We start from the raw sequence: 16772 nt of genomic DNA, 5'->3' as shown, positions 1-16772 counted from the left end.
CTAATAATTGAATTCCCACTCTACTTCATTACATCACCTGCGGTTCAGTGTAATGTATCACAACGATTTCTTTCATTTTTGTTGTTTACATATGTTAATGTCTTGATGACCTCTGCGTTCTAGTTTGTTGGGAATTTCACAAATATTCACGTTTCAAGATTGTGGCTTGGCACTATTTTTTTCATTATCATAATTTTTGTTCACATATATCATCGATAATATTTTAAGGAACTGTACACTAATATTCGTACGTGTTTCTGATTCAATTTACTTTTACAAACAAACTTGCCTAATGATTGGCAGTTATTAGCACATCATGGGTATCGGAATTTTGTAACCGTATATGAATAGAATTGTAGAATTCTTATCATGCTTCAGTTCTATCTATTCAATGGTTTTCAGTTGATAAAAAAGCTCAAAATACAAAAAGCGTACCTGAATAATCAAATGAAAACACTAGAACTAAATTAACTGCAAGGTATTCACTTACAACCAACGTTTCGAAGACGTATGTCGCCATCTTCAGACCTACAATGGAAATAAATAAATGAATATGATAAAATAAGGTGAGGTCAGGTAATCCAATAAAGAGAAACCAAGTCAAGCTCCTAATATGAAACTGGAGTATTGTAGTTTCTGAGTTGGGAACATCAGGAATAACAACATGAGCACTTCGACCGTTACCTCATTGCCTTCTACCGCAGTAGTAGACAAAATGTTAGCCATAAAAACCTGCAGACCACGGCAAAAAAAATTAAATAGCTTTCACACAATACTATTCTACATTTCTGGAAAAACTTTTGAGGATGTCATTCTTTGTTTGTACTCACCCAAACTGTATACCTGTAAAGGTAAACAGAGATTTTATATGTAAAATATCTAGATATTGTGGAATTGGAAAAAATGAGGTTTATGAACATTTAAAAAGATTAAATTCGAAACTGTAGGTACATAAAACTCATTTTACTTGAAATGAAAGCAAAGAATCCCAGATAATTAGGAATACACTGCTTACCAATCTCAACGGGTCCATATCCATCTGGTCAGTAGCTAATGCTGATTATAAAAAATTCACAAAATCCACAATTTCACCACTAACACAAGCGGAAGGTTCAATTGCAACAACAGCAAAGGAAAAAAGAAATCTACTATCTGAAAAATTTGTGTCCCGCTCCACAGTCGACTTTCTGGGAAAGGCATCATCCACTATTCCCACACTAGTATCCACAATGCCGGAAATTATTTTTCGACAACGTATAGTTTAGGCGAATTTTGAAACAGCTTAATATCAACAAGGTGTCTGGTCCTGATGAAGTACCTGATGTCACTTGAAAAAGTCCGCCAATGAACTGACACCAGTATTTTGCAGACTTTTCAACCTGTCTTACGAAGAAAGGACTTTTCCTTCTTGTTGGAAGATTGCTCGCGTTCAGCCTGACTCCAGAAGGGCAAGAAAAATCTTCCAAATAACTAAAGACCTGTCGCTTATTTGCTATCACCATATCTTTTAAATATTTGGAAAGCTTTTACATCTTGAGCTATCATCAATATGGCTTTCAGAAGCAAAGATCAACAAACGACCTTCTATCCAACCCTCTTTCTATTGTATATCAACGACTTATTGGAAAAAAACAAGAATCCAATACATTGCTTTGCTGACGACAGCACACTTGTTTCTTCATTTCTGCAATTCAAATCCAACGTGAATCGCTACTTCCGCACAGGCACCGCTCTTAGAACACCTTAACGGTTTTATATAGTGCTTGTGTTGGTAAAAAAACTATATACTCAGATATACAGTTTGGGTTAGTACAAACGAAAAAGATGATATCATTAAAAAGTTCTCTTGAATTGGACAACAAATTGTATTTCGGCTCTTCGAAGACGAAATCTCGACAAATTGTATAAACAGAGCAAGTTCGTTTTTTGAAAGTGAATTTAACTGATTTAGTGTAACAGCACTTTTTCACACTAGAACTGAAGCACTATCTCTCTCGGGAAGTTATTAACATTGCCTACTACCCAGCTCACATTACCAAGGGTAAATATACAGTGTAACAACTTAACAGAGCCGTTTTTGAATATAAAAACTAAGATATTTAAAAAAAGCTCGGACACGTCGATTTCTAATTGAAGGGGGACACCTTTCAGACTAATCAAATTTTTTGTAGTACGCACCCCCTCGAAGGGGTGCGTCCGACGACCCTTATTCAGATAGGGAAAGTAGGTCGAGTGGCACCTTATTTTAAAGGTCTTTCGAATACCTTCACATCTCTGTTAAAAGAAAATTTTTGTAACGATTAGTTTTCGAGATAATTTGAAGATTTAAAGATATTTTTATTGAGTTCAACTCTTTTTAAAATAAATCAAATTGTTTTTAAGGTACAATTTATGTTCAGAACTTCCATAAAAAAAATCAATTTTTTGCTTTTTATGACAACCTGCTAATACGTGCCCATTTGATTTCGTAAAAAAGTAAGAATTATTTGTTTATTACGAGGAGATTTTTTTTCGGGGGATGGGGTTGGTTACCACCCTCACATTTTAGGTAAATTGAGTGGCACCTCCTTATGAAGGTTGCCTTTTGACGTGGATATTTTATGCTTCTGATAAAAAAGTGAATCATACTAAAAACTTACCTATACAACGAATACAACCTGCTGATTTCCTTAAATGCTGATGACACAGAAAAGTTTAAAAAACTGTTTTGGGGTTGATGAATCCCAATAATTGTTTTTGATGCACACACAAAAAAGGTAACACCTAATAAGGGTAACTCACATAGGAAATTTAGAGTAAATGTTCAAAATGTGCGCCATTTTGCTTCATGCAACAATAAAGATTTTGTTCGAATTTCTCAGAAGTTATAGCTCGGCATTCATCAATAATTCTACGACGTAATTCATCCAAATTGGCTGGCTATGTAGCATAAACTTTAGACTTTGAATATCCCCACAAAAAGTAGTCCAGTGGTGTTAAATCTGGTGATCGTGGTGGCCATTCAATTGGACCTCTTCTGCCAATCTATTGTCCTTCAAAATGATTATTCAAAAAATTTCAAACCTGCTGGGCATAATGGAGTGGTGCACCGTCTTGTTGAAAATGGATAAATTCATCTTGACATCTTGGATCCTGTTCAATTATTTCAACTATACGAGGTTGTATTGCTTCTTCAAGAAGTTGTAAATAAGAATCACCGGTTAAATTTCCATCAATGAAAAATGAACCTATAATATGATTGTCTAATATTCCGGCCCAGACATTCAACTTTTGGAGATGTTGGGTATGTATTTCTGCGTATTGTCTTGGGTTTTCATCCGACCAATAACGGCAATTGTGACGGTTCACGAAACCATTTAAATAAAATGAGCTTTCGTCTGAAAAACAGATGTTATAAAGCAGTTCGGGATTTTGCATTAATCTCTCACTCATGCCCTCACAAAACTCCTGTCTTCGGTCAAAATCATCCTCATTGAGTTCATGAACAAGTTTAATTTTGTAAGGATGGAATTTGTGGTTTTTAAGGATTCTCCATGCGCTCATATGGCTAATTCCGGCCATTGCTGATAAACCTCTGGTACTTAACCTGGGATTGGCGATGACTTGACCAATCACTCCAATCGCATTATCGTCATTCACTACCCTTCTCTGAACATTTCTTTTCTTATTTAAAACCGAACCTGTCTCCCTGAATGTTGTGACCAAATCCAGAACTTGATTTCTGCTTAGGTGTTTACCAGAGTTTTGCTCGTTAAATAAAATTGATGTTCTATTAGCATTTTGGTCGTTGCTAAAAAATTAGGCAATAACTGACACCCTCTCAGCAGTAGTGTAAGGCATGTTTTAATAAATAACAATACACGACCCGTTTAAACAAAACAATCGAACGATGTACTAATGAAAACTGGAAGAAGAGGAGTGGGTATTGATTTTAAAAGAGGGATTTTATTTAACAAAAAACTTATAAAAAGAACTGCTCGATTTTTTTTTATTTAGGCATACAAGTTACCGACTGGTCTGTCTAATGTATTATTAACATGGCAATTTTAACTTCAAATTATTTCGAAAACTAATCGTTACAAAAATTTTCTTTTAACAGAGATGTGAAGATATTCGAAAGACCTTTAAAATAAGGTGCCACTCGACCTACTTTCCCTTTCACTGTATAAAAATATATGTCAAAAATATATCTAATCAATGATTTTGACTGTGATATTCAGTTTAATATTCGTGGTGCATGCTTTACTATATCATTTTCAAAATTTAGTTTGATAGCTGGTAATAAATCACCCGCAGCGCTAATATTATAAGTTTTAAATTCCTATAAGACCTTAATAGAATAAAATTTTTACGGGTTACAATTTACCCATCTCTTACTCTTTCCTGCAAACCAAGTTTTTGTTACCATAATAATTTCAAAATCATCAAGAGGCTTTTTATCGACCTTTTTTGGGTATTTGTTACCTTACACAATCTGAAAAGTAGAAACATTATAATGAAGAACTTCATACAAGTGTAGAAGGGCAAACTTTTTAGTTTACCCCGATAAGTTACTGCGTAAAAATCGAAGTATTTTTCACAAAGAAAAAACTTCTATTTATCAGTAACTTTTCGTATTTAACAATTTTGCCTATGAAAAAAAATTGTTAAGAAATAATACAATACTTATCGTTTCGGAGGCCAAAATATGCCTCCGTCTTCGACATCTATCGAAGAAGTAAAGAAATAAATAATCAAAAAGGAATAACTGCCTTTAGAATTTTTTTGTCCATTTCGGAAGACAGAGGCAGATTTTGGCCTCCGAAACGTTAAGATAAGTATTGTTTTATTTTTAACAATTTTGAGTGTCAAAAAAAAATACGACAAGTTGATGATGAATAGAAGATTTTTCTTTGTGAAAAATACTTTGATTTTTACGCAGTAACTTATCGGGGTAAACTAAAAAGTTTGCCCTTCTACACTTGTATAAAGTTCTCCATTATAATTTTTATATTTTTCAGATTGTGGAAGGTTACAAATACCCAAAAAAGGTCGATAAAAAACTGATTTCCCTCCACAAATGACTTTCGTTGAATATCAAGAAGCCTTCTGAAAATTTTATTACATTTCGTATTTAGTCTTCTACAGTTCTGGTAATGCACTGTAACATCAATTGTCATGACAGATACATAAACAAGTTTTCAGTGTTTGGTGATTGTCATGCCTCTGATTATCAGTAAGTTCCCTCTAGGAATTACTGAAAAACAAAAATGAACTATGAAGATAATTTGGCGATTTTTGAGACATAACAAGCATACATTCATTTTACTTTTACTTTACATAGTCCTCAATATTTTGCAAGATTAGTGAAAAATCAACAATCTCGAACAGTCGACTAGTCTTAGCTCAAATGAATTCATAAAAATGTTGACTAGAAAAGACTTGTGAGGGAAAGGTGTTTTCAATATATACAGCTGAAGGTGCATGAAGTTTATTAGATATATGTAGGAATAGGAAAAAATAAGCAACTACATCTACAATAATTCTAACTTACTCTCTATAAGTCCATATCCAGTTGACGCAATTATGCAGCAAACAATACAATATTTAAATACATACATTCGATTAATCTAGATACAAATATGTAACTCATTGAGATTCATTCAAAGGTGGCTATGGCAAAGTTCAAAAACATAGTTCGTCCCTAATTTTATATTATCATGGACATGAAAAATGTTATGTTCATTTCTGTTTATATTTTTTCAAATATAAAACGCAAGCTATTGGATGATTAGTCCTCCTATAATAATTTTATGATGCGATCATGGAGTTTTTTTACAACCCCACAACTTTCCTAATTTTTGAATTTCATTTATATCATAGAATGGACTTATCTGAAAATACCCTTTTTGTTTATTGTAAATTTAAACATAGATCATCAAACATGTATGTAGCTCACATTGTACAAAAATAAATTATTTAAAATAATTTGCCTGACTCTTCATAACCGAGATATTCTTGAATTAATACTATTGCACAAGGTCGTAACTCAAGTCAGATGAAATAATTCAACTTTTCTTTGACGAATACTGTGTTTTGTACTCATTGGAAGTGGCTAGAAGTCCTTTTTGCTATGCGGCAAGTCTACGGTTTGGTTGACTAGTTTTTGATGATAATTATCACAGTGTATTCATTTCAAACTGTTTCTTCCGTTCTTCAAACTGAATCGGGTTGTGGCAGAACTCATGGAATGGGTTTGGGTGTTCTGCAGTAAGTGATCCGTTCTTCTAATGTTTAGTTTTCTGAGAAAGTCATTGTAGATTTTCCTCTTGCAAATGAATATGAGGAAGATGAAGACGCCTACAATAAGAGATAAACTATTAACTTTGTACTCTAGATAAATCTAACCAAATAGAATCTAGTCATCAACAGTAATGGTGAAACCATCTTAGAACTCGTGGAATTTAAATCTACGTTAGATTAGGTTAGGTTAGGCCCAAAGTGAGTGGGTTTATTGTGGCTCACACCTATTCACACCTGAACAAATAAACCCAGCTTCTTAACGAAGCCGATTACTTTGTATGGAGAATGGACTTTCGGGTCAGATGGTAAGAGAATGGCTCTGCCGAACTTTAAAAACCTGATTCGGTCCCCATTAATCATTTTCCAAACAAAGATGACACACACTGTCTTCCGACAGTCCGAGTCTCTGCATATGATGACTCACTTACTTACAGTGACCTGTAAGAAGGCCTGTTAGACATCGTAGTTCATTCCTACTGTAGTCCAACAACTGTTTGGTATCATGCTTCGAAGGGTGAATAAATGCCTTGGAGTGAGCCAAACCTGGTGGTCAATCTTTGTTTGGCAAAACCTAAATCGATGCCAATGACATATTCTGGCCCGATAAAGCTGCTTGCAGCACGCTTCTTTGCAAGGAAGTCACCAGTCTAATTGCCTTTCAGGCCAGTGTGACCAGGAATCCAGACCAAAGACGATTTGTTGAGTCTTCCTATTGAGGAGAGTCAGTTTTGGCAAAGAAAGGTTTTGAAGGAAAGATCCAATTCAAACAGCAATGTGTCTGGGACTCGATTGATTTCAACATGACTCGACCGCGTGTATGAAACGTTCGTCTGAGAGAAAGATTGTTGATTATTAACAGTCCATATCATGAACAAAGCTCCAAGCGAGAAAGGAACATCCCATGTTTCAATACTCTGACAGAAATCAAAATGATTCTGAAGTCAGTAGCGAAAATAGATACATATATGTAAGAAAATAAATATTTCGAAATGAAATCTCGAAACTTTGACCTCTCCCAACGTACCTACACAGTAAGTTTTGGTGAATGCCTGCCAGAAAACAACTACTTCACAGGCTAGTAGCACGCTGGACATTGAATTATATCCGACAGACATTTAAGCAAAATATCTCAGATGTTTCTCTTTCATCTAGCACCAAACTACGCTGGAATCTATCAAATAGATCACCTCCCGTCAGTGCAGGAAAGATCCGTGTGCCTGGGACTCGAATGAATTCAACGTGACTCGACTGCATGTATGAAACTTTTGTCTAAGAAAAAAATTGTTGACTGGTAACAGTTCCATCTCGTGAACGAGGCCCCAAGCAGGGATGAAACATCCCAAAACGCTAACAGAAATCAAATAGTTTGTGAAAACTGTATCGAGTAGAGGTATACAACAGTGTGACACACTTAAAATGAAAATTTTTTGCCAAAAAAATTATCCTATCAAATTTGTCTATTTTTAGTCATGTGTGTCGAAATAACCAATGAAACCATCATTACACTGATAACTACCCATGGATAGTTTTCACGGGTAGTTATCACTTATGTCATGACATTGCTAAGCAACCAACACAATAAAGTTGTTTGACATTTCAGTAATTCAATTTATTTCGAAAATGTCACTTCCTCGCTTTGGTGTTCAAAATGATGCGGCAATTGACAAAATCATTGAAGAAAATACACCAAAAAATACTGTCAATAGTAAAAAATACACTTGGAAAATATTTATGGAGTTATATCATTATACGAATTGTTCTTTTAATAACTGTGTGTTCAATAAATAATTTTGTTCGAATTGCAAAAAATTTTCTCACCGAATATCCCTCGAACATTGATAAATAACTCATAATTTTATCACAACTTCCTCAACCTATCCTCAACCTATTTTAGGTAACATCCCTCCGCCTTCGGCGTCGGGATGTTACCAAATAACGTGCTTTCGAAAACTGTGATAAAATTATTTCGTTAGTTATCAATGTTATAGTCTATTTCAAAAGAGTGTAGAGTAATAAATCATGAAGTGTCATAAAATTTGCCTGAATTTCGTTGTCGTCCATGGGCGTAGGCAAATCTTAGGATTATTAAACTTAATAATTAAAGTAAATTAAAAATTACAGACATAGATAATAATAAAAGGCCATTTTTGGGAAGTAATTTGGTCTAAAACTAAGTACCTACATGTATTTAGGTAAGTAAAATTTCTTAAAAAAAGATTAAGATTAATTTTAGTGGTTCTTGTAAACTTATTTAATATGCAATTTGGGTTCATATACTTGAGCATGATTTCTCAAAAAAGGGTTAACACTTAGTTCCGAGGTGCCATGTCATTATAATAATCCCTTTTTGACCCTGCCCACCAATCATGCAATACTTATTAAACCCAGGTAATTAAGAAAAAGGGTTTAAATATATTGTAATGGTGTCTTAAACATTCGAGTTATAATAGTAATTGTTACTACACCAATTAAACGTACAGTGATATTGTGATATAGAAATAGTGAAAAAGTTATAAAATGGGGACATTTACTCCAAAGAAAAGAAGTGTAAAAAATTATCCGCTATCTGTTTGCGAAAAAGTTATAATTTTAAATGTATATGATTGCATAAAACACGATCACCCTAGTTTGTCTGTGCAAGAAAGTGTTGAGCGATGTGCCCGAATGACTGGAATTGGACAGTCCACGATTTTTAAATTATTGCGAGAAAGAAAGATATCAGGCCAGGTAAGTCCATGCAAGAGAAAATCAGGAAGACCAATAAAAATCTTAGATGAAGACACCAAATGTGACATTCGAAGAAAAGTTCATTCGTTTTATTTTAAAAAGGAAATACCCACTCTTGAAAAAATATTTATCGAGATAAGCCAAGATAACGATATTCCTTTGATATCCAGAAAACTTTTATGGAAAACTTTAAAAAGTAAGAATTTTGCCTGGGAAAAGCACAATCGAAAGGCACTATTACTGGAAAGTGATGAAATTGTTTGCTGGAGACGAAAATATTTGACAACTATAAAGCAGTACCGCAGAGAGCAAAAGAAAATTTTTTATCTTGATGAGACGTGGATAAACGAAGGTTATATAGTCAAAAAAATGTGGCAAGATAAAAATATAACAAGTTCTCGCCAAGCTTTCATAGAAGGCCTTTCGACGGGTATTAAAGTGCCTTCGGGAAAAGGGAAGAGGCTTATAATTGCTCACGTTGGAAGCGAAGACGGATTTTTAAAAGAAGGTTTGTTAAGCTTTGAGTCGTGCCGGACGGGAGATTATCATGAGGACATGAATTCGGATGTCTTCGAAGAGTACTTCGGGGAAATGTTAAAATTTCTTTCAGCTGATTCGGTCGTGGTTATGGATAATGCAAGCTACCATTCAAGGCGCTTAGAGAAGGTACCAACTTCAGCTTGGAGAAAGCAAGAAATTATTAACTGGCTGTCAAATAAAGGTATTCAGTTTGAGACGAATTCAGTAAAGAAGGAACTACTAGCCATAGTAAAACAACATAAATCTCGCTTCATGAAATATGCCGTAGAAGATGTAGCAGAAAAGTATAAAGTAACTGTGCTGCGCCTACCGCCATATCATTGCGAATTAAATCCTATAGAACTTATATGGGCACAAGTTAAAGGATATGTTGAAAGGCACAATACCACATTTAAAATGAAAGATGTCAAGGTATTGTTTGATAAAGCCATTATGGAAATCACATCAGAAAACTGGCAAAAAGCAATCCAGCATGTTTTAAAAGAGGAAGATAAAATGTGGGAACTGGACAACTTGGTCGATCAGGTGGTTGACCCTATAATTATAACACCAGGGGATGATGACAGTTCTTCGGATGAAGACTATACTGATGTAGAATAATTTAATTGAATTGTAAATATACTGTAGCGGGATAAGCAATCTGGACAGAGACCAGTGTATCAGTGACAGTGACACTTTTGCTTAGGTTAGGGTTTAGAATTAAGGGTAGTCTGAATAATTATTTTCTCGGAAGGTTCTCGAAAATTGTACCTAGTAATCTCTAGAACATTCAATTAGGGTATAAATAGAGTGTTGTTAAACGTTAAGGGAAGTTCACAGTTTTAGTATTGTTCAAGTGTCAAATTGTAATAACGTATCCAGTAAAGTTCTTGTCGTTTTTGTGAATAAATTGATTTAAAGTCCCCACAAGTGTTTCAATACGTAAAGTTCGTTCGTGTGTGTTTGTGAGTATTTCCCGATTTCGGTTCGTATATATTTTATTGTTACATTTTATATTTTTTTAATAACACTGTTCTGCTGTATTAAATTTTTATTTCCTTTAATATAATTTTTATGAATGCATATTCTTTTGGCAATTATCCCACTAGCGCGCCTCTGGCTCAGTATTTATCCGTCGATAACAATGGACAAATCCCTTAAAACAGGGTGATACCTACCTGCTCTTTATGAAACGACATAATTTTGCAATGCGGACTAGGGAAGTGACAGAATTTATTGACGGATCACCCTGTAGCGCTTTTGAATACTTAATGAGATTTTATTACTCTACACTCTTTTGAAATAGACTATAGTTATCAATTTCATTATAGCTGAAAACACCCCTGTATTTCAGTCATTTTATTTTTGGTACAGACGTAGACCTTTATGGGCCGCCGTTTTGCAATACTTAGCCCTAGTGACAGCTTCAAACTCAGCCTAATGCGATCCCGCGAAAAGGGCAAATTCTCGATATTTTGCTTCGCTTTGGAGGAATAAGTTTTTTGAAAAAGTTTATTGGAAATTGATTTTGGCTCTAATACATTCCGAAGCTCAACCCAAAATTCGAAATTTGATGATTTTTTTGTAATTTTCATATTCAAGTCCTATTTTCAATTAATGGTTCGGAATAAGAAGCTACAGAAATGATGAAATAGTCAAAATCAATAAAATGTTATCATGTCATGATAAAATGTTATCATAATGAATATTGGGTTTTTCATTCTTATTCCTACATTAAAAACGAATTTATTATTTTCGTAGCTCCAATATATTGCTTTGTTGACGCTAGCACACTTGTCATTCCATTTGGATTACAGGACATCGGCTGAGGATGCAAATCTTCCCCGGCGGCAGGTGGTTGCATATCTTAATGGTGATCTAGAAATGATTTCAAATTGGGGTGAAACCAACGAGGTTCAATTCAATGCCACAAAAACCCAGGCATCGGTTGTCTCCAAAAAGATAAATGACAATTCCGATTTCTGCTTCGATATGTGTTGAGCCTTCAAAAGGACATAAATATTTCTTGGCACAATTATGTCGCTGGAATTGCAAAGGCTGCTTCTCAAAAGCTGGGAACACTGTTCCGAACCAGAAAACTGTACACACCTCAGCAACTTTTGATGCTTTATAAAGCTCAGATCAGGCCTTCTTTGGAGAATTGTTCTCCGCCCCTAAGCATACCCTGAAGGTGCTGGATTCCATCCAGAAAAGAGCCATCCGCCTGGAACATCGATGAAAGGTTGAAGATTTGTTTCTTTTTATAGATACTTTCACGGGAGATGTTCAAATGACTCAGCAAATTTGATTCCACCAAGAACGGTACATATCAGAAGTACGCGATGGACTGGCTGCTCATCGTTTTGAGGTTCAACTTAGTACACCTCGAACTCCACCGTTTAAGAAAAGAACTTTTTCCTTTGAAGAATTGTGTTTATGTGGAATAAACTTTCTGAGAATGTTGTTCAAATCTAATGGCTATTTCTGTAGTACTTGAGTTTCGTCCTTGAAAAAATACAAAAATAGCTTCTTATTTAGAACCATCAACTAAAAATCGGATTTGAATATGATAATTATAGGGGTGTCTTCATCTTAAATGTGTATGACAAATTAAATATTTCAAACTGGATTTTCGAAACATTCTCTTCCGATGTACCTACACAGTAGATTCTGGTAAATATCTGTCGGAAAACAACTACTTCCTCGGCTAATACCATGATGGACTATAAATTATATCCAACATGCTTTTATGCAAGATGGCTCACAGAGGTTCGTCTTACAGATGTTTCTCGTAAATCCAGCTGCTGAAATAGCTGAAATTAATCCACTAGGTCACCTACAGTCACTGAATATCTGGACTGCAAGAAATGTTTCACATCTCTGGCAAAATCTTCGAGAATTGTTCTATTCCAAAGCTTTTATACATTCTCCGACATATGTTAACAAGCGATTGTTGGAATACAGCAGGGATGACCTACTTACAGGTCAGCATCGTCTAAATCATCATCCGAGGTCTTGGACAAAAGACAATGCAAGCCGGCAGCCGATGAAACAGCAGTGCCCCAGCACGGTACCGCTGCAAACTTTTCAATGTTTGGCAAAGTTTCATTCTAGCCATCAGACCTGAAATGCCACCAAATAAACTTATCGGTTTCGTTGAGAAGCTTGATATATTTGGTGGAGTTTAAGTTTGCGTTAGCCACAAAAAACCCTTTCGGGTTCCAGTTCTACTCAGTTAGAACCTAACCTAAATCATTTTGTTCTCTATCGTTATTGCATATGCATATTGCATATGCATATGTTGCATATTGTTGCAATATTGCAACAACCGATTTCATAGGCTTTTAAATTGTTACTGGCTATTATACGATGCCATAGCACAGCGTTGCATATCTACAACGATCCAATTCGAAGTATACCGTCGGATATTTCGATTATAAAAGGGAATGTATTTAGGATTTTAGAATTTATACTTCAGTTACCAGTTGACATTTGACGATTACAGTATAGGTGCAGTAAACGGAAGAATAATAATAGTGATTTTGAAGAAAACTTCATAAGAAAATTGTGTTCTTGTGCAATAAGGTATGTACTTTTGATATAATTTCATGAGGAATGTCAAATATAATATATTGATAGTGATAATTGATTATGAATTGTTATTGCAGAATTGCAACACTCTGCATTGCGAGGTAAAACTTTCATAATAAGCATCCATTGGAGAAAACCGCTTACTGACGAAGAATTGGCTGATATTTGGGAGAATTGCTCAGACAGCGAGGATGGCTTGGACTTTTCGGATACAGAAAGTGTTGCTGACCCAGATTATGCACCAAGTGAGGCAGACATAATAAATGCACTTGTAGATCAAAACGAAGATATTGAAGAAGCATTATCCCAGGAGCCTTCCAATGAGATGAAGGAAGAATTTGTACCAGAAGATCAAAATCAATCTGTCCTGCAGCATTCGGTGGATGAGTCGGTAAAAAAAAGGTTGCAAAAGCGAAAAGTGGTTTGGAGACATCGAAATATTCATTTGAACGATCTGCAATTGGCATTTCATGGGGAAACTGAACTCCCACCTGCAGTTATGGCTTTGGAAACCCCTTATAGTTTTTTCTCTTATTTTTTCAATGACAATTTTGTAGAAAATATTGTGGAACAGACCAATCTATTCGCTATTCAAACAAATCCGAATAATTCACAACTGTTTACTGTAACAGACATAAAGCAGTTCATGGGTATTTGCTTCTATACTTCAATAGTTCATTTGCCTAGTGTGAGATCTTATTGGAGCAGTAAGATAGGCTATGATCTTGTGAGAAATGTAATGCCTCTGAACAAATTCGAAAAGATCAGACGTTTTATACATTTCAACGATAACTCTAAACATGTCCCACGTAATACTCCAGGACATGACAGATTACATAAGCTTCGCCCAGTATTTCTGGATTTGCATATCGTTTTGAAGTATATTCAGGTCAGGAAAATTTAGGAAATAGACCTGCTAATGAACCAGATATTGGGGCATCTGCTAATATTGTTGTTCGGTTGTCCCGGGTCATACCTAATATGAAAAACTATAGATTGTATTGTGACAATTATTACACATCATTAGAACTAATACTTTATCTTGCAAAAAGAGGTATATTATCTCTTGGAACAATCAGACGTAATCGAATTCCAGATTGTAAATTACCAACAGAAAATGATCTGAAAAAGAAAGAACGTGGCACCTCCGATGAGTACGTAGCCACTATAAAGGATACTGAAGTGTCATCCCTGATATGGAGAGATAACAAATGTGTGACACTCCTCTCAACATATGCTGGTAAATATCCTATAAAAAGTGTTCAACGATATGATAAGAAGAAAGGGGGAAATGTGAATGTAGAATGCCCTTATGTTATTCAAGAATACAATCGACATATGGGTGGAGTGGATCTAATGGATAGTTTCATAGGACGCTACAGGATCAAGTTAAAAAGTAGAAAATGGTACCTACGAATATTATATCATTTACTTGATTTGTGTATGGTAAACGCATGGCTACTATATAAGCGAGTCTTGACTTCACACGGAAAACAGAAAGCAATATTACCACAGTCGAAATTCAGAAGCCAAGTGGCAAATTGTTTGTGTATGGTTGTATCTAAAAATACCACCACACGAGGTAGACCAAGTCATAGTCTGGAAGAAAATATTGAAGCTAAACGGCACAAAGGCAATGCACAACATATTCCTCCAAAAGATGTACGAACTGATCAAGTTGGACACTGGCCAATCCATGCAGAGAAAAGAACCAGGTGTAAATTTCCAAGCTGCAAGGGGTATACTGACGTAATTTGTGAAAAGTGTGGTGTTGTTCTTTGTTTCAACAAAAAAAATTATTGTTTCAGACAATTTCACCATTGAGAAACTTTTATGAATTTGTGTACAATGTTGCATTTCTGCAACAACGACAAATGTTGAAAATATTAAAAAAATATGCAAATAGAATTTTTTTCGTTATTTTTCCCTTGTTTCTTTGATCATTTTATAACGAAAAACATTTTTTTAATCGAAAATAAAAAATCATGCATTTAAGGGTTAACTAAACAGTTCGTTTTGTTAACCAACTGAAAAATATGAGATTTTTTTCTGCGAGTTGGTAGGATCCAATAACGAAAATTTAAAAGTAAACTCTCGTAGACAGGTTGATTTACCTTGTAAACAGTTGATACAATCCCAAGTGACCTCGATGTATTTTGCTACTGTGCCGAAATCGCTCATTTTAACAAATGCGCTGAGGGCATCGAAACTATAGTTCACTCCCATAATTACCGATAGCTTCAGTATCAGGAACAACCTAAAATATGAAATTGAAATGAATTATCTTTTTACCTGATAGTAAACGGTAAATTTTGTTGTAATCAATGAAGAATTTACAGTCTTATTCCGTTATTGCACAAAAATATTATTACGTTCAGGGTAGGTACCTAGGTTTTTCACTAATAAACAAGTGGTACGCCCAGAGGTGGTACATTGTGGGGCAGTGACGTAACAGTAACTTCACTAAGAAAATTGACTACATGGCGGAACCATTCAGGAGCTAAATGTAATTTTGCATTGAATTTTTATGACATTTTTCTTCATAGGTACAGTTGGGACGATAAAATAATGCACATGCATCATCAATAAAATACGCGATAAACTATATACTTATAAAAGGTCTTTCATTAAGCGCTTCCTATCTGTAAATTTGAATAAAACAAAGTGTGTGTGTGAGATATCATCACGGCTTCTCTGGGTGGAGCGTATCCGAAACGTCCAATTTTCCATGACTCCATTTTCCATGGCATCGGTTATGTTGTCTCTTGAAATGTAATGTAATCTCTTCAAAAGTTACAACATTCTCACCTGTACGGGTCTGTATGTGTTTGAAATTTGTGTATTCGTTTTCAAAAATAAGCATTATTTTTCATGCAATGGAGACTTCCACTCTTATAACACCCGTCGTAACAATAATCTGCGACTGCCACTGTCCAGGGTTAATGTTACATATAAAGCTCCAAGTAGAATCGGAGTGAAAATTTTCAATAAATTACCTGATACCCTCAAAGGTGTAGAACGTGAGAATACATTCAAAAAATATTTTAAACTTTACTTATTTAGTTGAAAATACTCCATGAATGAATACTTCCAAACAACTAACCAATCATGTACCTGATTAGTCATCTTATGTGTGATAATTTATATTCACTTTTATTTGTATATACTATATTATACAGGGTGTTACTAAATAAGTCTAAAACATTCAAGAAAGTGATTCCTCATCGGGTCTTTCATATAAAGAAATTTCATTGGAGCATCCCTTGTTAAGATACAGCCCCTTAAAGGGGGTACATAAAATTTGTATAACAATTTTTTTCACAAGCACTGAAAAAGTTACAATATTGAAATTAACCTGACATTTTTTACTACCAAAAAGACACTTAGCCAGAAATTTATTTGGTTTACCCCATGGTTGTAAGGGGTGGAAAACGCAACCCCTAAAATTTATTTCCAATGTAACTTTTTTTTTATTATTTTTTTACCATTTTAAAATTTATTTCCGATAGCCTGTTTCATTCTAAACAAAAAATGCATCTTGGGTTTTTTGCCCAAAATAAACCAGTTCGCAGCAAAAAATTATTTTACGAACAACTACAGAGATACATCGTCATAAATGCGAAAATACGAAACTAATCTATCTAGTAGGTCGC

At 34.8% G+C, this 16772-nt stretch overlaps 1 protein-coding gene across 2 annotated transcripts in view; it reads right to left on the bottom strand.

Moving 5' to 3' along the window:
• Window positions 1-5454: 5454 nt before the first annotated feature.
• LOC111512554 (G-protein coupled receptor Mth2) overlaps window positions 5455-16772 on the bottom strand; it is a 90674-nt gene continuing 79356 nt past the window's right edge. For both annotated transcript variants that reach the window (XM_074184611.1, XM_074184612.1), the window contains exons 7-8: window positions 15234-15376; window positions 5455-6339 (exon numbers count right to left, since the gene is read on the bottom strand). In XM_074184611.1, the coding sequence (XP_074040712.1) occupies window positions 6170-6339; window positions 15234-15376 (313 nt within the window). In that variant the 3' untranslated portion in view covers window positions 5455-6169. The remainder of the gene's footprint in view (window positions 6340-15233; window positions 15377-16772) is intronic.

The sequence above is a fragment of the Leptinotarsa decemlineata genome, unplaced genomic scaffold (assembly GCF_025532065.1).
Source record: "Leptinotarsa decemlineata unplaced genomic scaffold, Ldec_3_MD MMD2_tig00026354_RagTag_RagTag, whole genome shotgun sequence".
Lineage (NCBI taxonomy): Eukaryota > Metazoa > Arthropoda > Insecta > Coleoptera > Chrysomelidae > Leptinotarsa > Leptinotarsa decemlineata.
The sequence above is the reverse complement of the archived record's forward strand: the minus strand, read 5'-3'. Positions and strand labels throughout refer to the sequence as shown.